Source organism: Denticeps clupeoides, chromosome 10 (genome assembly GCF_900700375.1).
Source record: "Denticeps clupeoides chromosome 10, fDenClu1.1, whole genome shotgun sequence".
Classification (NCBI taxonomy): Eukaryota; Metazoa; Chordata; class Actinopteri; order Clupeiformes; family Denticipitidae; genus Denticeps; species Denticeps clupeoides.
This window is the reverse complement of record NC_041716.1, coordinates 7,196,166-7,217,330: the sequence shown is the minus strand read 5'-3', so window position 1 is coordinate 7,217,330 and position 21,165 is coordinate 7,196,166. Positions and strand designations below refer to the sequence as shown.

Genomic DNA, 21,165 nt, shown 5'->3' with positions numbered 1-21,165 from the left:
CAATATCATTAAATGCAACTTGAAATGGTTGCGGTGTGCAAATAATGTCTGTATGACGCGTCACTGACGCACGGATAACAGAATCAACTGGCGCCATCTAGTGGCAGCGAACAATCTCGCACACGCACAATAAGGGCACCAACTGCGGGTTTTTATTTCCTCAAAGGCAATTCAGGAAAAGAAAAACTACGAAATATTTGGCCAGAGTTCGGTTTTAATAATGCGACAACGTCTGAGAAATTCAAAACCATCGGTTTGAGCCATTTAACACCATAAATCTGAAATAATTCATTCTGGACAGGCCATGTTAAATAATAATAACAGTGATGTCTTGAAATCTTCCACGGGTTTTCGATGCAATGTCCGCAACACAGTACAGCGCTGCTGTCAGATGTCCCCCTTTGGCGTCATGAAGCGCATTTGGTGCTGCAGATGTCCCCCGCCTGGAACAGGTGGTAGACGTTCACCAGCGGAAACATCACAACGGAGCCCAACGTGGACCCGGCCTGCGCTGCGGCTCCACACCACACGAGGGCGCTGCGACCCTCGCCCCGCAGAATCACTCCCACCATCACCTTCACGTAGGTGAGCAGGCCGGTGCAGAGAACCCAGGAGGCCACCTGCAGGAGATGCCAAACACCACTGTCACTAGGCTCCTTTCACCAATTGAATAAGTGAAGGAATGCAATAGAAAATTGACATTATAAAGTTGCTATGGTAGAATGCATACACAGATTTACATTTACATTTACATTTACGGCATTTGGCAGACGCCCTTATCCAGAGCGACTTACAACGTGCTTTCAAGTTACCATCGATGAAGAGATCAATTCCGGTTCACAACAGATGTCGGATTATTTGACACTCCTGTGATAGATAAATGAATATGTGATATTTTTTATTTAATTCAATATTTGCAAGGCTGGATATTAGAATGTTAATACTATGGGACTGGCTACGTGTTTACAGAGAATTATGAAAGTGGGTGGATTGTTAAATATACCAAATTATTTTGGCATTTGCATCAAATTAAAATGTTAAAAAAATATTAATTACAATTTTATTTAGATTTATTAATTAATTTCATTAATTTTTTTAATGGTGGTTTTAAACAAACCTAACGTACACAGCGGTCTTTTCTGTTGAATCGCTTTTCAACATACGTATTATGCATCTATCATGTTTACACCAACTTTGTATTTAGACCATCTAGATCATTTTTGGTTTAACTGGATTTAGAAAGTAATAATTACACCATGGTCCAACCAGTCAGCTGCTTCTGAAACACATAACCAGCTGAACATGTACGAAATAGTGACACAGAAGATTAACAGAAGATTGCACCCTTCCGAGTTTTAAAAAAGAAGAAATAAGGCAGACCGATAAAAAATGGCAGTTTACAACCCTGCTGAGGTAAACTTTACAACCCTGGTGAGGAAACAAGGCGTTACTTTACACATGAGCCACTTCTCACGAGGTCAGTGAAGAAGTCTGATTAGATGTTCAGACTCACACCATAAACTAGACTCTAACAGATTGGGGCTGATTCCAGATGGTCATTCAGTTCACCTTAATTAGAGAAATAATTTAACATGCTACCTCAACACGTGATGCTAATTACCTTCTAATGAAACAAATGACATGCTAATCGTGAAAAGCTTGACGAGCCATTTTTGTTTAACTTACGATGATGGCTCCCCCTAGTGGCGAGTGCTGGAGGAGGGGGCATGGACTCAAGGCTGCCATGCCCATGTTATATCCTCCAAAAACAGATCCCAGCGAGCACAGCGCACCCAGGAAAACCAGGGATCTGTGGAAGACATCGGAGTGAAGCACTCTTTTTCTGCCAGAAGCATTTCCAATTGATGCCAATTGTGAAACGTCTTACCGTTTGGGGAAGAACATGGCTATGATGCATGCCACGGGATTGGCTACGGAGGCCAGAGCAGCTGACAGATGATAAGCCAGGTTACCGTAAGGCATGCAGGAGAAGGTCTGAACTGAGGGGAGGAGGCCATTTGTGGCGCTGTTGACCCACACCACCATGACGTAGATGAAGGCCAGCTGGGCGGCGGTGTAGGCTGATTTGGTTGGATGGGGTCCGATCTGTCTGCTCCCTTCTCTTTGGGTTCCCTCAGAGGTTGGACAGCTTGAGGCTGGGTTGTCTAGTCCAGAGCACACTGGCACCACTGTGTCCACCTCCGGCACTAGGTTTTCTGTGGACAGCTCAATGACGCGGGGGACGCGATTTAGCGCAGCAAATGCTAACAGGCTGATGCTCGTCATGACAGCTAAGAAGGAGAAGAAGACCTCGGTTGAGAAATTGGGGAGCTGGTATTGTGTCTCCATAGTGAAAAGATCGTCATCTGGGTGGCTGAGGTTGCCGGGGGGCTGCGAGACGTTGACGCATTTGGCGATGCCCACACCCTGTGCCAGGGCCACAAGGCCAGGCACGAACCCACTGAGGCCTTCTCCAATGAAGTAGGTGGTGACGTACTTGGCCGGCAGCTGCATCATGAAGGGCAGGAACGTGACCGAGGACGTGCAGTCCACCAGCGCCAGGAAGAACGTGAGGATGAAGAACGCCGTGCTGTGCCGCTCCCCGGCCACGACCGTGGTGAACCTCCAGAAAGCGGCGAGCAAGATGCAGGCCAGCACACCGATGGCCAGCACCCCGTAGACCACCAGTCTCTCCCACAGTCGGCCCGGCCTCACCCTGTGGACCACGGCGACCAGCAGAGGGCCGAGGTTCGCCAGCTGGATGATGACGGTCAGGTAGGACGGCAGGTCCCAGCCCTCTGGCAGCACACTGACAATGAGGGGCAGCTCCACCCAGAGGCCATTGATGGCCACCCAGGAGCCGAGGCCGAACGCGCAGGCCAGCGCGTGGACGTACAGGGGCATGGCGTTCTCTTTCGCCGCTCCAGTCAGCTCTCCACCCGCCTGGGAACGCAAGAGCGTATTTTTAGGGTGCGCTCTCCCGACAAGACATGACACACGGCGCAGACGGCATCGAGGGAAGAGACGAGTGTCTCTGCGGCTTTCCAGATGCCTTTTCATATGAGAAAAAAAAAAAAAATGAAGATCAAGACCTCTGCAGGGAAAAAACTAGAAAGGTAGATATTATTAGAGACGGCAGTCGCTTCTCTTTCATCAGCCGGCACCGCAGACTACTTCCCCCGTGCGGCTTGATCAGACGCTCACGTCTGAAGATTTCATTACACATTTACTTCTCGAGCTGAAACAAAGCAAAACCTTTCACTGAGAGATGTTCAGCAGTCTCTCTTTTTCGCCCGGATAAATAGTCAACCATTTCTAACCAGAACACTCGGATCACATTTTGACACTTTTAAAGAGTTACTGTCCGGTCACCTGTGTAGCTCAGGCTTTTCTAATGGCTTTTGTAATAGGTCAGGAAATGTGTGTCAAGGACACCTGCCGTATCTTGGCCTGTTTCTTAGGACCCGAACCGGCAACTGTCTCAAGACAGCAGCACTTTGATTATCTAACCCGCGGTAGACGACAGGTGTGAATTTGGCCAGAATAAATCCGATTTTGTTAGATAATCTGTATGAGGAGCGAACCGTTACTCCCTCAGAAGAACATCCGGCAGACCCGCGTACTCACTTTATTGTAAACGGGGCTTGGAAGTGCTCAGCTCCCCTGCTCGTTCATTTTCCCAGCGAGCCCGCCGCCGCCGCTCCTCGCTCGGCCCCCGCGTGCGAGCTCTCGTGCCGCCTGTCCAGAGTTCACTTCCTGTGACAGACTTCCCGTTTTAACTGCGAGCTTCAGCAGCAGAGGAGGTGGGATCGCGCCTGTTTTCCCTTCTGGTTTCTTCCCAAGGCCTCGCGTTCTTAACAGAACACCAGTGGCCCCTGATCAAATGATTTCCTTCGGCGTGGAGAGTTCTTCATGTGTTGCCCCTTAACATTCCCCAGATTCTGTTTTCAATGGTAATCTTGATATACAATCCAACCATTAAAAAAAAAAGTTTTTGTTAAATTGGGTGCATTAAAAAAACTGCCTGAATGCAAGAGAACCTCAAAAATTACTTTCAGGTCACTGGGGTCAGCCTCAGGACCCATTTCAGCCCTGTAATATTCAGTTCTGTCCCTCGGTCACTGGCCTTTCACTACCGCCCTTTATAAAATAAAAAGAGAGGAAGCGGAAGAGACGGGAGAGCTTTTGGAGGCATGGTCTCCTTGCAAGTAAAAAGAGAGCTCAACTGCTTCGTGTCATATCTCTCTGGTTTATAAGTGTTGGATAAGACGGATAACTCTAACATTTTATTGGCACCTACGGTCAATAGTCGCCAATGCACCTTGAATACACGACAGGATGAAACTCACAAGGTCCAAGCCAGTATTCAAACTCGCAACCTTGGAGGTGTGAGGCCACATAGCTACCGTTTTCTGAGAGATTAGAATGATAAAAAAAAATTTAATCCATAGTGTTAAGTCAAGCTTTCATGTGAGCCTATTTTGAGTTGTGTTAAAAAAAAAGAGGCAGAAGCTCACAGTTATTAATAAGTAATGAACAGTTGTAGTAGAAGTTTAGAATTAACTCGCTCACTTGGCCGCACTGCGTTACACATCAACGGGTCACGTTCACCTTGATTCTATGATAAAAGATGACCTTTGAGAACATCTCAATAAAACAACAAATCAACTAGTTATGTGGTGATTTGCAAAATTGTTAATAGTCATTGCATTTTCCCCATAATTCCTGCATCATTTAATAATGGTTATGAGCTCTAAGTATAACATCATATTTTGTGGCATGTTGACCTTTTCTCCAAATAAATGTCTTGAATGGTATTATTTAGTGTTTACTTACAGATTATACTAGACTATATTCTGAAATAAGAAACTAAAAAAAAAAGAAGAAAAAAAAAAAAAAGTCTTAGTTCATTACAGTTTGAGTCACTTAATATAGCTGTTACAATCATAACATAACAATCATAAATCTAGCATCTGGTGCTTTTCTACCATGAGCAAAAACAGTTCTTGAGTAAGATGCAATATCCATCAAACAGCTAAATATTTATCCATAAAATCATTTAACCTCCAGATGACGAGCTTTGGCTATGCACTAATCCTTCACAAACATCATGTTTAGATGGTGCAATTCGCCTAGATTTCATTCTCTTCCAGAAACGAGCACGACGGGTGGCGTTAATGCGATTTGTAGATGCTTCTGCATGGATCACTCCTACAGTTCACAGTAACTGAGGCAGTGTGGTGAAGATAAACCTGACAACCTGATCCCACAACCGTATTCTGTCCAAAATGAGGGACACGTCATTGTTCTGATGTCTCACTGGCCATTCAAGATTTTCGAAATGTACTATGACCCTCCATGGATATACTAATAAAGTGCACTTTTCACCTGAGCAAAGTCAGCCATAACTGTACAGATTAATGGAAGGATAACACAAAAAAATAAATAAATAAACAACAAAGACCTCGGGTCCACTCAGATCATTCATGTTATTGTACAATCAGCATTTATAACAAGTAATAAAAAAAAAATCAGTTAGATGTACAGTATTTGAAAGGTCATGTCTGGTGTGTATGTAAGGGGCGGGGCCATAGTGGCTGGTATGTGAGCAACACTGATTGCAGCTGTATGTACATGTGATATCAACAGTCTCCACACGGTTATTACGTTGGCCCTTTTTTTTTTTTTTGTGGAATATGCTATATTATACCACAGTTCCAATCTGGCATTCTGATTGGTTGCTGGGAGTGCAATTTCTCACAATCATGGCACTCAGATGGAACTTTCAGCCTCATTAGATGTTTAAAGTCACAAGCTGATTCAAAGATGGAACTATTCTATCTAAGAAGGTAAACCAAACATCATAAATAAATATTTGAGGATAAACTGTGGTATAATCTCAATAATACACTCAAGGCGGCGTTGTACCATGATATATGGCCACTGGCGTGCTGAAATGCCTACGACCACAGCACAAAAAACAGTGTCGATATCTCACAATATATCACTCTCTCTCATGCATTACTGCCTAAACATGTTTAGCATATCGTAATATGTTATCAAATCATATGAATTGTCTTGATACGTTCAATAAAAGCTGAAATTACAATTGGAATAGGCAGATGATTGGAACACATGTCTGTATATTTGTATATGTGTGTGACGGAGAGTGCCTGCACATTCTCAAGTGTCAGTCTGGAAGCAGGGTACCGTAGGTGGGTGGAAGGATCAAGGGAAGAGTAAAAAGAGGAGCGAGAGACAGGGGACAGGAGACACACAACAGAAATACAGGTGAGGTGAGAAAAGAAGCAGAAGTGGCAAAGACAGATCATGAAGAAAAGGTGCAGCCGGGCTTCAGTTGGTGTAGATCTGCCCTTCGGGAGGCTGGGGGAGCTTCATGTTCTCTTTACACATCATGAGCCGCCGGAGCTCCTGCAGAACCACGCGAATGCTGTAGGAGTTCTGCCACTTCGCCAGCGCAGACACAGCTCGCGTGTCCACCTGTCCGAGAAGAGAGCGTCCTCCATCAGCTGCATGCGTGCGCACCACACACTCAAACAGGTACACACATATTTACATATTCCATTAGCGAGCCGCACACAATTAAGTTGCAGCAACTGAGAATGTGCACAATGGGATGATACACATTCGGAAGAGAATACTTAACAGTACATTTGTGGCTATATGAAATGTTTTGTCGTAGTTAGTTTTGTCTGTTTTAAATCAGCCATATGATTTTACACAGACAGTGGTTGGCCTAGCGAGTGAGGTTTTCAAGGCACCACAAGGTATCACTTTCATTTAATTTCTTTCCGTACTCCATACTGTGGTGCATGGGCTGCCTGTAGTGGTGCACCAGACGTCTTTTGAGATTAAACCATCAATGGGCATTTTAGTCTAGAATTAGGATTAATCCATGAACAGGAAACTGTATAATCCTTAACCACAAGATTACTGGAATTGAATTTGAACTGGGTCCTTCTTTTAAAACAAAAACAAAAACATTTATATCAGACAGTCTGTAGTATATATTTGTTTTTGTGTTCATGCACATATGCTAAATGAAATTCAGTTAGAATTGTCAGTCAGACGTTATTGCAATAAATTAATAAAAAAAAAATTTCCAAAATGTTGTTTTATGTGTTTCCTAAAAATATTCTGAGCACATTACATTTTTTACCTACTGTAACAGAATAGGTTTATAGCAATGTATTCATTATTCAGCCACCACTACTGACACCATGACTGTACAACAGGGTCATCACAATCTGAAATCTGAGCAACATTCACTAATAATATGATCCGACCCCCTTGACGGGACGATAACATGATCTAAGGTTCCTGCGAAGGTATCTAATGTAAATGCTACTCACCACCCCATTAGAGTTATGAACGCCATTCAAGTTAATTTTTGTCACAAACCGGACGAAAGGAGGGGTCTCCGGATATCTGGGCCCGCATTCTACCTTCAGGCTATACATCCTATTCTCGTAGATTGTCTGTCAAACAGAAAAAAAGGAGAGGTGAGACCTAGCAAGGAAACGCATACACAAATGACAGTTCAGACCTACACACTTTTAAATAGACAAAACTGGACAAGATAACAGGACACACAACCTTATTTATGAATTAAATGAGCAAAAGAATGTCATGTTTTAAATTAAATATTGAACAAGACTGTATAATGATAAATAACACACACCAGACTTCATTTATACATATTTGCAGACATTAGTCAAGAAATAGTCAAGAATAACTCACTCAATGTACATTTATGGCATTAATCAGAATATATATTGCATTTATATTCCATGCACACAAAATGTATGTGCATATACAGTACAGGCCAAAGGTTTGGACACACCTTCTCATTCAAAGTGTTTTCTTTATTTTATGACCATTTACGTTGGTAGATTCTCACTGAAGGCATCAGAACTATGAATGAACACATGTGGAGTTATGTACTTAAAAAGTGGAGACCTGGCCTCCACAGTCACCGGACCTGAACCCAATTGAGATGGTTTGGGGTGAGCTGGACTGCAGAGTGAAGGCAAAGGGGCCAACAAGTGCTAAACACCTCTGGGAACTCCTTCAAGACTGTTGGAGAACCATTTCAGATGACGACCTCTTGAAGCTCATCGAGAGAATGCCAAGAGTGTGCAAAGCGGTAATCAGAGCAAAGAAACTAGAATATAAAACATGTTTTCAGTTATTTCCCCCTTTTTTTGTTAAGTACATAACTCCACATGTGTTCATTCATAGTTTTGATGCCTTCAGTGAGAATCTACCAATGGTCATGAAAATAAAGAAAACACATCGAATGAGAAGGTGTCCAAACTTTTGGCCTGTAGTGTATGTGCATTTATATTGCACAAATGTATTTACGGGAAAAGTATTACAGATGTCTAAAGTAAGCCCTGTTACCAGCATAGTTTACTGATTTATGCAGGATCCAGTATGCTGTCAGGCTCTTGGTATGCTTGGGGTGAAACGGTGCAACAAGAGGAAATGTTTCTAAAATGGCTGACATTCCAGGAATTCCAACTTATTTAATCATTTTCGACACCACGGCTCATTTCTCCCCTCAGCTCGTGTCTTCTGCACCTACCTCGGCAGTAACCAGTGGAAACAGTACACCCACTCAAAGCAGGCATACCTGACGTGTCAGACCCGAGGGCACCAGTCTCTCCCCAGCCTTTTATTCCGTTCTTAGTAATCTCATGACTGGACTACTGCAACTCCCTTCTAGCTGGTCTACCTCTACGTACCAGCAGACCTCTACAACTAATACAAAATGCAGCAGCACGACTGATCTTCAACCTTCGCACTGCACCTCGTATACTCCGAGCCTCCAGTACTGCTCGCCTGGTCCCTCCATCTCTGAAGGTACGAGGAAGACACTCATCTAGACTCTTCTCTGTCTTGGCCCCTCGGTGGTGGAATGAACTTCCCCTTGTGGTCAGAACAGCTCAGTCACTGAGTATTTTCAAACGACAGCTCAAGGCCTTCCTCTTTAGAGAATATTTAGATTAACTTGTAAACTTCTTATTGTCTGACTTATGTATAGAAACTACAACGTAGTGAATAAAAAGATTGTATTCATAGTTGGGGGTCCTAATGAACCGGAACTGATCACTTCATCGATGGTAACATGAAAGCACGTTGTAAGTCGCTCTTGTAAGGCATCTGCCAAATGCCTTAAACGTAAATGTAAATAATATTTTTATTTTGCAATTTGCATCACCAGCACATGCATGAGAACCTATTCGTCTTCAAACTGACGCATGCCTGCCACAGCGACAAAAAACGCCGGGTGACTAAATATCTCGCTTCCAACTACAAAGTGTTGAACGTACGTAATGGAAACCAGCGGCCAGCATGAGCAATTAAACCTGCGCTGTTAAAACACCGATTATTAGAAGACGCTGAAAAAAGCAAGCAGGCCGTTTGAATATCCGGGCCCAGGGTTGTAAACCTTGCCGCTTTCGGGCCATTTCATGCGATGCAGCGGGGATTCGAAGAGACCTTCGCACCGATCGTTTATTCGGCAGGTCTGCAGACCGGGACTGTGGCGAGACCGCCCATGTGGCTGTGACGTCCTCTCGCTCCGGGAGCTAACGCACTGAAGGAGGGAAAAGACGGGAGGCTCACCCTAGGAGGGCCTATGATCATGCCTCTCCATCTTGTGAGGGTCATGTCCTCGTCGTCTTCGAGGCCCCAGCTCACCGTACCGTCGCCCACACCCTTCTGACCTTCTTCCAGCTCCTCCAGAAGCCGGAAGTTACGAGGAACCTTAACGCCTGTCCGCACGACAGTGGACAGGGAGAGAGAAGACATGGAGAACACAAGGGCCGTCAGGACTGTCACTGGCTCCGGTTCGGATCCCCACGTCTCCTAAAAGAAACTGGGAATGACGCGAATGATGGAACGTGGCCTGGCAGGACTCGGGCCTTCACAGGTCGTCGTCCCCACCCCGACGTAACGTTCCACCAGAACCACGGGAGAACACGCAGTTAGAACACCGGGAGTCCGTCACCAGCAGCACTGCGTCGTGGGTGACGCCGCGGGGGGCGGCGGGAAGGATGCTACAGTAAATCGTCGTCGTCCTCTTCCTTTTCTTTTTGTCCAGCTCGCAGCAGCCACGACACGTCGATCAAGTGGCAAAAAAAAAAAAAAAAAAAAAAAAAAAAACACCCACCCCCACGGCGCCCACTTCCTTGTGTTTGAATAAATGTAGTTACGACGCTGCGCGGTGCGTGGACGCGGGCTAACGGTGACCGACACGTTCCCGTGACAGAAATCAGGAGGCTTTTTAACAGAGAACACGACAACCTCGTGGCTATAATTAGACATAATCGCGCTGTTTCCATTGTCCTTCGTTGCATCATGCACACTAATCTGTTCTTTACGGAGCAGATTATTTACTCGTCGCCGTATGAACGAGGCGCAGATAAACGGGAATCGGGTTCATTTCTGTATGCTTCTTTGCACGCTGACACGTAATAACAGACACTAAAAAAAAAAAGAAAGAAATTAGCATGAAGCGCGGTGGCGACAACGCGAACGTGGGGTCCACGTCCGCCGACGTCCTGCACCTGCCCGCCGTCCCGGCGAAGTCGCGGGGCAGCTGTGCTCGGCCAGCCGGACGAATACGCGATAAATACGGCGCCCGTCGCTGGCATTGTTGCGCAGCGGCGCAAAAACAACAGCGGCTCCTTCCGTCTGGCGCGTCCGCCGCCGCCGCCGAAACGCGCCGCGCGGTGTTCGGCCTTTAGTGTCCGTGCGAGGCGCATCGCGGACGCTTTTTTTTGTCTGCTCCGCCGCGGATCCGCAGTGTCAAATTTTACTAAAACTGCGCGTATGTTACGTGCATGCTAAGACGTTTATTTACCTGATCCGGCGGTGACCGCCATCTTGTCGCTGTGCGGCGGGGGCGCGCACGCTACCATGCAGAGCGCGCCGGTGACGCAACAGTAAACAGGGTAAATAAGGAATAAAGATGTTTAAGCGATCTTTGTCTGAGCAGTAAACCACATTCAAGTATTGCACGAAGAAAAAAAAATGCACGATAGCCGTGCATTCATCTAATTTGCACATGTGCTTGGGAAAAGTTAATATTAATGGACGTCAAATGTAGTTATGAATTTGTTTCTATTCAGGAATGCAAAAGCACCCAAGGGTCAAATGTAATTACCTATTAAAAGAAGAAACAGTTCTATAAAAGGCATTAGTATATTCCAATTCCAAGCAATAATAAAAGGTAGTATCTGATATTTCTGCAGGAGTCCAAGAAAAGCAATGCAGTGGATCAAATTAAGATAGATGTTTATTTAGTTTCATTATAAATATAATATTTACATTGTAACATTACAGTCTTCCCTTTTGGGAGACAACAAAAAGGCATCAAGGCATTTTTCAAAAAGAGCAAAACTTCATCCATCCACTTCAACAGATTCCATGAAAAAATAGTGACCCTTTCATTTGACCCATCAGAGGAGAATTCCTCTCATACAGAGTTACTTCATGAAGTTATACATCATATGGAGTGTTCATAATAAGAGATAAAGACCAGTTATTTGTGGCAGTTTACAGTACCCTTGTGGCCATTCTTAATTAATAATGCAATTACCATTAAAAGCAAATCAGCAGTAAAGTAGTTTAAAAGTAAGATGGGATCTTGTACATTTGTTGCCTGAAACAATCAATAAAAATACATATGCTTTATTTAATAAGTAAATACATTTGGCATCATCACAAATACAACATTTCATCCCTGCCCCCCACAAATATGTATGTCCAGTGCACCTTCGTCACATCACCATCCTCCACCATACTCGTTGCAGAGTCCCTTATAAATGATAGAAATTGTTGACACACCATACAGAGGATTATTACTGACCTATAAGCACTTGTAACAGTTCTCAACAGTTTATCTATTGACCTATAAGGGGAAAATGTAACATGAGACCACAAGGGGACATTTGTTACTTTAAAAGCTTACGTTTGGCCTAACAGCAAAAACTCTAACAAGACTTTTTTTTTTTTAAAGGAGTTATCTTTTCTGCCTTTTGTTTCCTTTCAATCCTAGTCATATTTGAGCTCTCCTGAAGGAAGGACACACAACGTTTAACCTCTACAAGAACAGCTTCTCACAATCCTAGCATTACAACAGTGAGGCTACTCAACATGAAACAATCTTTCAAAGCACTTTTTGGGCAGGAAAAAAAAAAAAGAAAGGAAGGTACGCGATGGCACACTTCAGTGTGTTCGTTCTACGATTAAAAAGACCATTTCAAACCCAGCCTCATTCTTGTATTCAAATGCTATAAAACCAGCTCTGCTCTCCATTCAAGTAATTTGCTGGCTGCAGGTCACATGAGGAAGAGATTGTGACCCAAATCTATTTATATATATATTAAGAACACTGGCTAATATATATATGTACATGGCTATTTACATATCATATTAGTCTATGCAAAAACATTAAAGTACTCCTCAAAAAAAAAAAAAATCCCTAAGTGGTCAGTTATACTGATCTGAAAACCTTACAGTGTAAAGGGAATAGGCATGGCTGAGACCAGAAAACGTGAAAATGAAAATAAAAAAAATGTGCAACTGTGCTTATCTCATGCAAATTGCATTTGTGGTATTTTAAGTATTGGCATGCTATGGTCCACCCACTAGCTAATTTTTAAAAATTAAGTGCATCCCCCCCCCGTATATATTTGTTTTAAATCCTGTCGACCATGCTATAACTTAAGACATAAAACTGCTTCTAGTCAGACTTCCTTTCATTTTACCTAATCAAATAAAAATGTTCAAAGGTGGAAGTGAGCTGTCAAGTTTTGTTGCGTACTGATGACACATACATAAAATATCAGATAACTCCAAAACATTCCTGCACTTATATATATATATATATATATATATATATATATGTGTGTGTGTGTGTGTGTGTGTGTGTGTGTGTGTGTGTGTATGTATATATATGTATATATAAAAAGAACCTAGTGAGTGGCCATGATAAGACATGACATTTTTACTGCATGTTTGATTCGTAAGGCTGCTTATATAAACCTGCATATGCGACTGCTATTCCCATTCATAGACACGAAAAGATGAAGACACTAAATTTCAGCCCTAATTCAGTAAATACTACAAATCCTCTGACATCAAAAAATATATAGATGTACTGTAACTTTGTTAAATAGGAGGCAACAAAGCAACACCTTTCAACAAGCAAAGACTCCAAGACTGCAAGCCACATTACCAACCAGCAAAAGGAAAGCTGAATGCAGTTTTGGCATTAAAAAAAGATGATGGGGGAGGTAATTAAGACGTTTTTATGTGCTGTGCATTTTCAGAAGCATAATCAGGGTTTACCCAAAGTTTCCAAGAGAGCCAGTGGAGTTCACCAGCTTTTGGAGTGGCCATGGCTTCTTTTGTTCACTATAGAAGTTAGTAACAGGTCAAAAACACACATCTTTACAAAACGGATATGGTTCTGGCAGAGAACAATGGGCAAGTATTGCTTTTCTGTGCCAAGTTAGCTGAAGCAAAAGCACAACCCCATTTAAAGCATTCCCAACATCAAAAACAACCGAAAAGACGCCAGGCAGATACAGAGCTGCGGCATCCCTGAACCCGACCATAGGGCCACCAAGCCTTCAGAGAGGCCAGCAAAGCACATTAGACAGGGCCGTGTTTCCAAGTGGAACTGTGAGGTAGGGGATGATTCAGGCCAGCGGTCAATGGGGATTAATTGGTTTTCTGAGCCCATTTCAGATCGTCAGATCTCGGTTTCTCCCCAGTCAAGCTTTGGATGAGGTCCTCAAGGTTCCGCCAAAAGCCTAGCTTCTCCAGAGGGTAATTTAACCAGCCTGTAGAAGGAAAGAAAATACTTGTGCTCATGACATCCAATCTTGAAGGAGAAATCGGATATTTTAGAACCTCTGCATTTAGGAATGCTCTCTATTGCTTCTTCTCAAAATCTATGGGCTACAGAATATTGAGGTGTTAATGACAATGTTATTAAAATATTATTAAAACATACATATGTGTTTAGATTGCTATTCTATTTGTTTTGAAAAATTGAGGACCCACTCATGTCCAGTGTTTAACAGTAATGTCAGATTGCTGAGATCAAGCTCATAAAAATAGCAAAAAATATGTGCACATTTAGCAAAATTAAGATTTTTTTTTTGTCACATGATATAGGAAAATATGTCTTGTTATATTATTGTATTATAGTTCTTCATATGAATAATTTATTCAGACATGAATGATCTTAAAGTTTCATGGAGCCTAGTTATTGATTATTATAATGCATAAAACTATATAAATACAGCCCCGACGACTAATGGAAGAAATATCTTAAGCATTACAAAACAGACTAACAAAGTGACATTGAACTAAAAAATGGCTCACCTGTTGTGATGCAGAAGTAGGTCTCATGAGGTGATACGTGGTGAATACGGTGGTGTTTTCGAGGCAGAATTATGTGGCAGTCTTGAAGTAAACACACCCAGCGTGGCAGCCCAAAGTAGGTGTGGGACCACTTGTGGATCTGGTTGGTGAGAGTGACGAATATGGCAAGGGCAAAAACGTAGCAGTTCCACGGGTAGCTGTGGTAGATTTCCGCTGGGGTGAAAAGGGGTGAAAAGAATTTGAGAGACGGAAACAAAGAGGACCATTCACACTTCAGACGTCATTGCACTATTGACACATACATCAGTTTTGGTTACTGAATATATTTTTCAGTGTCGTAATTATGTTGAAAAGAGGCATTCAAACATGGATAATTTTCTAACGTCTTTTTTATTTACTGGTGTTTAACCACCAGGAGGCGCTAACATGAAAGCAGCCAGTTTGAAATTTAGAACAGATCATCTGTTTCACCTAATTCCAAATTAAATGTAATTTTTCTGTCCAAGGCTACCATGCTGTAAATGTAGAACAGATCGGAGTAAACTCCAGCAGGTTCCACCTTACCAGGCTTGAGGGTGACAAAGTTATAGGCCATGTTGGCTAGAGGAATCAGAGTGAGCATGCAGTTGTCCCCATTGGTCTCAATGAAGTCATGTCGAGTGATGGCTGTGGGGTCTATATGGTGTTCTCTGAAAGGACGGATGAAGGCCTTCAAAGATGGAGAGAGACAGTTGTATTACGTTTATGGCACTCATCAAAATAGTCTCAACCTGCCGTTCTCATTAAAGTTCGGCACAGCAAAGGACAAAAATACTACTCTACTGACGCAGCCACATTAGGGTTATATGTGGTATGACACATCAAGTTCCTCTAAGGTGACATTTCCTGCAAGTCATGTTTCACAAGGTCCTGCCACAATATTACCAAAGAGCAACTATAGCAACCGGAAACTAAATACAATGTGCCATACTTTAACACAGGGCTTCACAATACTTTTCAAATAAATGCCCCCTACCCATACAAAAAAAATGGGACCATTTGAAATGCAAGGGGACAGATTTGGAGAGTTGGTGACACCATAGACAAGAGTATTATATTATGAATGCTGTCATGTGAGAAATGCATATTTTTACAATGGGAACTTCGGTGAATGTTAGGTGACATGACAGAAAAGGTTTGATAACCACCACTTTAAGGATACATGCCATATATAAATATAAAACACATACCTTTCCAAAAATAGGTAGGTCCACCGACCCCCAGGTGTCAGCACCCCAATGGACCAGTCCAGAGGCAAAGTCTGCAGTTAGGATTCCCGCCACTGTAATGCACATCGACAACATCCACATACTATCAGGGTTGACTATCAGAGAGGGGAACCGGCACACATAGACAGGCACAAAACACAGCAACAGGAGGGGATGGGAGTCTACTTGGCATAGAGTAGCTTTTTCAGCTTCACCACCAGCCAAGAAGCTGTCCACACCAATCAGTGTCAATCATGGCTCTTACTGTTGCACGAAAACAGACCCAGTGCACATCTACAGCTGCACAACGCCTATAAATATTTAAAATGTGTGTGTTCACCAGACTAATTACAATGCCTTGTGTATAACAACCCTCCAGGAGTTTGCCTTGTATTAAGCCTGTTTTACATTAGGTGCGACAGGAATTCACCTCTGCCTACTTACATTTACATTTACATTATTTATCAGACGCCCTTATCCAGAGCGACTTACAATCAGTAGTTACAGGGACAGTCTCCCTGGAGCAACTTAGGGTTAAGTGTCCTGCTCAGGGACACAATGGTAGTAAGTGGGATGTGAACCTGGGTCTTCTGGTTCATAGGCGAGTGTGTTACCCACTAGGCTACTACCACCCTACTGCTCACTAAGGGCGATGGGTTGAATGCAGAGGACACATTTCGTTGTGTTTTAATTTCAGTTCACTTTCAGTCCATAAAATGAGATGGCTAAACAAGCAACGCTGCCTGGATTCAACTAAAATCTAGCTAAACGTAGGATCTCATTAGCATAACGTTTATACACAGCTATTAGCCTATATGCTCTATAATTATCCACAAACAACTCCAAAGATGATATAAGTTATGGAACTCAAACATGTTCAGAAATACGACATAATGAAATAAATAACCATATGAATAAATAAGAGAATGATATATAATTGTAACATAAAATTTGACAAATAATTGAACACATTTTGATATACAGCTCATTATTGTGAAATAAAGTGAAGTGATTGTCATTGTGATACACAGCACAGCACACGGTGACACAACTAAATGTGTCCTCTGCTTTTAACCATCACCCTTGGTGAGCAGTGGGGACGGTGCTTTGCTCTGTGGCACCTTGGCAGGTTGGGATTCGAACCGGCAACCTTCTGATTACGGGGCCGCTTCCTGCAAGGCCACCACTAAATATTAAACATTGTGCTATATAAATGTACATTTACATTTACAGCATTTAGCAGACGCCCTTATCCAGAGCGACTTGCAATCAGGGACAGTCTCCCCCTGAAGCAACTTAGGGTTTAGTGTCTTGCTCAGGGACACAATGGTAGTAAGTGGCATTTGAACCTGGGTCTTCTGGTTCATAGGCGAGTGTGTTACCCACTAGGCTACTACCACCCTATGTACTTATTATTATGGTCATTATTTTTACCCAATAACACAGATTTTTTTCACAGGACTTATTTCATTCCAAAATGTCCTTTTTATCTAGAGTCTGCCCATTATTTCAAAATGGCAGCAGGGCGGTACTAGTTGTGTGATTGGCTGCTCCTTTGCTCAGACATAAGTAATAGCACATGAAGTCTTGCTTTAGGAATAAAACTGAAGCACAGGAATAAAGATACATAACATTTGTGAAGGTCATGGCTGCAGGAGAAGCTCTTAGAATAGTCTTTCTAAATCTGGAGATCTGCACAATTTCATCTGAGCTAAGGTTACCAATAATAGATTTGTAAACAATTTTTTTTTTTTAAATCCCAATAACACACCCAAAAAGGATAATCAAAACGCTGTATGATCCTGTAGGACTATTCTCTACACGGGACATTTTGATAACACAAGACACTTTATCCCAATAACTAGCGGTCAGACCTATGACTAAGTGTGCCATGTATGTAGTACTTGTTGTGCCTTACTACTGGATAAATCAATATTAAGTTATGACAATAGCCATAAAAGCAGTTGGAAAATGTGGTGCTAGTCTCACTTGTTGAAACAAACGTCCACAATAAAATTCTGCGAGCTCTATAAGCAGACAAAACTATTGCACCAAATATTTCAATGTATAATGGGTGTGAAAACTGTGCAACTCTTCAATAAAATAATGTTTATGCAATTCCAATATATGCAACTAAAATGACCAAGATGGTGTTAAAAATGCTGATAGCCAGTACTAAGAGTTCAAATGTGGTGCATTGTATGAATATTTTAATTTTAATGCAACATAACAAGCTAATTAGCTTTAAATTTCAATGAAATTACAGCACGAGAGGAAACCATGTTTAAAATGTCTACAAAACCTTCAGTTTTTCTTTAAATACATTGAAATTGAATTATGAGAACTAATTTGAAATATTATGGAATATTTTTTGCATTTTGGTTTCATTTTCCAGAGAATAGCCCTGTATGCTGTAAATCTTGGTCCGAGCAAGGGCGGGTTTGTACTCCATTTCTATCGTCTTAGTCGGGCTCGGGTCTGGTCAAGTCCAGCTTGTGCATTTAAGGAACTTCATCAGGTGATGCGTTTTAATAATCATGAAAGAGAAATGAAAATCGATGCCGATGCCGGGCGGAGTTAGTCGCCTGCCCCGGTCCAGAGGCAGATTGAATCTTCACCAAGCAGAAGAACACAGCAGACCAGTCCATGCTCCTGTGGTTCTTTTTATTGTTTTCTTCTATATAGAAACATATAAACCAGTAACCTTTGGTACATGTAACGTGGCCTAACCGAGGTTATGTAAGCCAAATAAATAGAGAGTGTGATGGAAACCCCAGCAGCCGTGTGAGATTCTCCCTGATGAGGTTTCCTTCTCTTCGAACTTCACCAGAGTTTGCCCCACTACACACCAACCCAAACCATTACAAAGGTTTCATGGCTGTAAAGAAATGCAAAAGATATTTTGGTATAAAAACTGCTGAAATGAAATAAAAAGCCTCTAAAATAATCTGTGTTGTTGGGTAAAAATAAGAACCACAGGGCAGTGGTGGCCTAGCGGTTAAGGAAGCAGTCCCGTAATCAGAAGGTTGCCGGTTCAAATCCCGATCCGCCAAGGTGCCACTGAGCATAGCACCGTCCCCACACACTGCTCCCCGGGTGCCTGTCATGGCTGCCCACTCACTCAGGGTGATGGGTTAAATGCAGAGGACAAATTTCACTGTGTGCACCGTGTGCTGTGCTGCTGTGTATCACATGTGACAATCACTTCACTTAAGAAAGTATATTTATCTAGCACAATGCAATATATTTCACAATAATAAGCTGTACATCCAAATTTTCACAATTGTATGTTGTAATATATCATTCTCTCATTTATTCATGTTTTTTTATTTCATTATGTTGTGTTTATTTATTTTTGAATCCATAAAAAGTACCATTTTCATTCACTAAAATGTTCACCAATATAATAGGCTTACAGTGTCCATCTAATTTTCCCCACGACTAATTTGCACTAATTGCACTATGACCATTATGTCCCTGAGCAAGACACTCAGTGTCTCCAGGGGGACTGTCCCTGTAACTACTAATTGTAAGTCGCTATGGATAAGGGCGTCTGGTAAATGCTAAATTTTCTGTGCTTCAGGGTGACCCCACAGATAAGAGTAAGTTTTAAAATGCAATAGATCTGAACCGCGCATTTGTTAAACTAATGCGTATGAACAGGAGATGGATAAATCTAAACGCTATCATGAAACTGCACATTGTTTAAAAGAGCTTTGTAAAACGTGTGAAAAGTGCAGAGGGGGCTGAAGCTGCACCTACCGATGCCCAGGAGGATGAACCACACATGGCCCAGGTGGAAGTAGGCGAGAAGGTGAATGAAGTTAAAGGCCATGAGAGAGAAACAGAGGACAACGCTGGCCCACTCCTGTAACCTTTTACCTACATCCAGAGAGGAGACAATGAGCGCGCATTAGAAAAATGAGACTGGGCGTGGCAGGGCGTGCTCGTCTAATTAGAAAAGTGGATTCTCTGCTTCATATGACATGTTGCCCCGATCATTTAGCGTTTGCTGAACCGGTCCGAGTGTCCTCCTGCACACTGATCAGTTCATGTCAGTGTTAAATAAACTGGCTTTTCAAAGCCGCTGCTACACCTGCACTAGTATAACGGCACAAGAATTCACCCCGTTTTCACCAAAGGCTGCATAGTTAACGCCCGCTCTCGGGTAAATTCCCGTCGAAAGGTTGCACCTACACCTGAAGCAAGACAGTCGACACAACAAACAGTCCTGTTGCCCCAACACTGCACAGCAGCTGGGACCCGGTTTATTCCCTACAGCCTAACGCGCGTGTTCTTTTCCATCCACGCGCCCGACAGCCGGGCCTGGAACGCCTGGCCGGTCCAGACGCCTCGGCGCAGACGCCCGCCGCGTCCTCTCAGGCTCCGGACCAGCGAACCTTGCGCTTCTTCCGGTTCAGCTGCCCGGCGAACGAGGGGAAAACCCAGAAAGGAGAGTTTTTGTGCCTCTTAACGCACGGGCACGTCGTGGAAAACGTTACGGCGCCGGATTTGCAACACAGCGGCCGGTCCCATAATTGTGGCCTAACAATCCACAAGCAGTAAAATTGCAGTTGGAATGGGCCTTGCTTCTTGAACTCCGGACCTACACTCAGTTCGAGTCTCTGGAGGCACTTAAGCACCGTTAATCCCTGCGTGGAAAGGGGTCAATTCTGCAACAACAACAAAACAAAAGGGAATTTAAGGCACATTTATCCACACCATGTCATTTTAACCACATTTTCGGTGCCGGGATTTCCGGGGATCGGACGACGCCGAGTCCCGGCGAGTTGTTTAGGGTCACGTGCCGACCGGCTGACCCCGGGCCTGCGTCTAATTCGGTCGCTCGCGTTGTCAAAAAGGTCACCAACAAAAAAAAAACGCGCCCCGCCCACTCCTGCGTGGCATCGACGCTGCACGGCCGGTTCTCCCCACGCCAGGCTCGCGTTTCCCCTCCCGACACTCCCGCTCGGAAACAAAGGACCGCGTGTTCGCCGCGACTCACGTGACGCCCGCGGGTCGTGGGTCTAGAACCCGGGGCTGTCTCGCGACCACGGACCCGGCCGGGTTCGCGCCGCGCGGGGCCCGGCGGAGAGGCCGGATGCGGAGCGAGCGAGGAAGCGGCACCTACCTGGCGAGTACAAACTCGCAAGTTCCTGAGCGCCGGCGTGCTGCGGGCCCCATCGCGCCGCGGTCCGGCTCGGCCCGCTCGGGCCCGGGTTCCGTAACTTTTCTCCCGCTCCCTCTGCGCTCGCGGCCCTCGCCATGTTCCGCTCCCGGTTCAACCCCGCGCCCCGGCGGAACCAACAGATGGATCAAATCCACGGACCCGGAAAACCACGCCTTTCCCGTCTCGCTCGCGTTCGCCGGCCAAGCCCCGCAGCCTCCACCCCGCTGTCGAATTCGGCCAATCGGAGAGCGAGCAAGGGCGTCGTCGCCGAGGCGTCAGCCAATCAGAAGGCGGAAACCACCATCGCACTTCCTGACCCCA

At 43.8% G+C, this 21,165-nt stretch overlaps 3 protein-coding genes across 3 annotated transcripts; all 3 read right to left on the bottom strand.

The window, feature by feature from the left end:
- Window positions 1-205: 205 nt before the first annotated feature.
- On the bottom strand, window positions 206-4,426 carry slc52a3-1 (solute carrier family 52 member 3-1). Its single transcript, XM_028994078.1, has 4 exons — window positions 3,628-4,426; window positions 1,889-2,943; window positions 1,687-1,810; window positions 206-620 (listed from the first exon to the last, which is right to left on the bottom strand). The coding sequence occupies exons 2-4, from the start codon at window positions 2,902-2,904 to the stop codon at window positions 408-410; spliced, it is 1,353 nt and encodes a 450-aa protein (XP_028849911.1). The 5' UTR covers window positions 2,905-2,943; window positions 3,628-4,426; the 3' UTR covers window positions 206-407.
- A 1,039-nt stretch (window positions 4,427-5,465) lies between these two features.
- On the bottom strand, window positions 5,466-10,970 carry LOC114798118 (ubiquitin-conjugating enzyme E2 variant 1). Its single transcript, XM_028993538.1, has 4 exons — window positions 10,892-10,970; window positions 9,652-9,800; window positions 7,374-7,499; window positions 5,466-6,501 (listed from the first exon to the last, which is right to left on the bottom strand). Exons 1-4 carry the CDS (start codon window positions 10,947-10,949, stop codon window positions 6,355-6,357), a joined length of 480 nt encoding a protein of 159 aa, XP_028849371.1. The 5' UTR covers window positions 10,950-10,970; the 3' UTR covers window positions 5,466-6,354.
- A 1,992-nt stretch (window positions 10,971-12,962) lies between these two features.
- On the bottom strand, window positions 12,963-20,941 carry peds1 (plasmanylethanolamine desaturase 1). The gene is made up of 6 exons (XM_028993537.1): window positions 20,806-20,941; window positions 19,437-19,556; window positions 15,657-15,748; window positions 14,992-15,136; window positions 14,428-14,640; window positions 12,963-13,880 (listed from the first exon to the last, which is right to left on the bottom strand). Exons 1-6 carry the CDS (start codon window positions 20,939-20,941, stop codon window positions 13,759-13,761), a joined length of 828 nt encoding a protein of 275 aa, XP_028849370.1. The 3' UTR covers window positions 12,963-13,758.
- Window positions 20,942-21,165: the final 224 nt, after the last annotated feature.

What these genes read in the sequence shown, in the direction of transcription:
- slc52a3-1 (XM_028994078.1), bottom strand. Translation starts at nt 2,904, where the DNA reads ATGCCCCTGTACGTCCACGCGCTGGCCTGCGCGTTCGGCCTCGGCTCC. An exon ending in GCCATGTTCTTCCCCAAACG is followed by an intron (nt 1,811 to 1,888) that starts GTAAGACGTTTC and finishes TGTCTTCCACAG; the next exon opens with ATCCCTGGTTTTCCTGGGTG. An exon ending in CACTAGGGGGAGCCATCATC is followed by an intron (nt 621 to 1,686) that starts GTAAGTTAAACA and finishes CATCTCCTGCAG; the next exon opens with GTGGCCTCCTGGGTTCTCTG.
- LOC114798118 (XM_028993538.1), bottom strand. Translation starts at nt 10,949, where the DNA reads ATGGTAGCGTGCGCGCCCCCGCCGCACAGCGACAAGATGGCGGTCACC. An exon ending in TGATCATAGGCCCTCCTAGG is followed by an intron (nt 7,500 to 9,651) that starts GTGAGCCTCCCG and finishes TCTGTTTGACAG; the next exon opens with ACAATCTACGAGAATAGGAT. An exon ending in TTCATAACTCTAATGGGGTG is followed by an intron (nt 6,502 to 7,373) that starts GTGAGTAGCATT and finishes CTTCTCGGACAG; the next exon opens with GTGGACACGCGAGCTGTGTC.
- peds1 (XM_028993537.1), bottom strand. Translation starts at nt 20,941, where the DNA reads ATGGCGAGGGCCGCGAGCGCAGAGGGAGCGGGAGAAAAGTTACGGAAC. An exon ending in TGCGAGTTTGTACTCGCCAG is followed by an intron (nt 19,557 to 20,805) that starts GTAGGTGCCGCT and finishes CTCTGGATGTAG; the next exon opens with GTAAAAGGTTACAGGAGTGG. An exon ending in GTTCATCCTCCTGGGCATCG is followed by an intron (nt 15,749 to 19,436) that starts GTAGGTGCAGCT and finishes TGTGCATTACAG; the next exon opens with TGGCGGGAATCCTAACTGCA.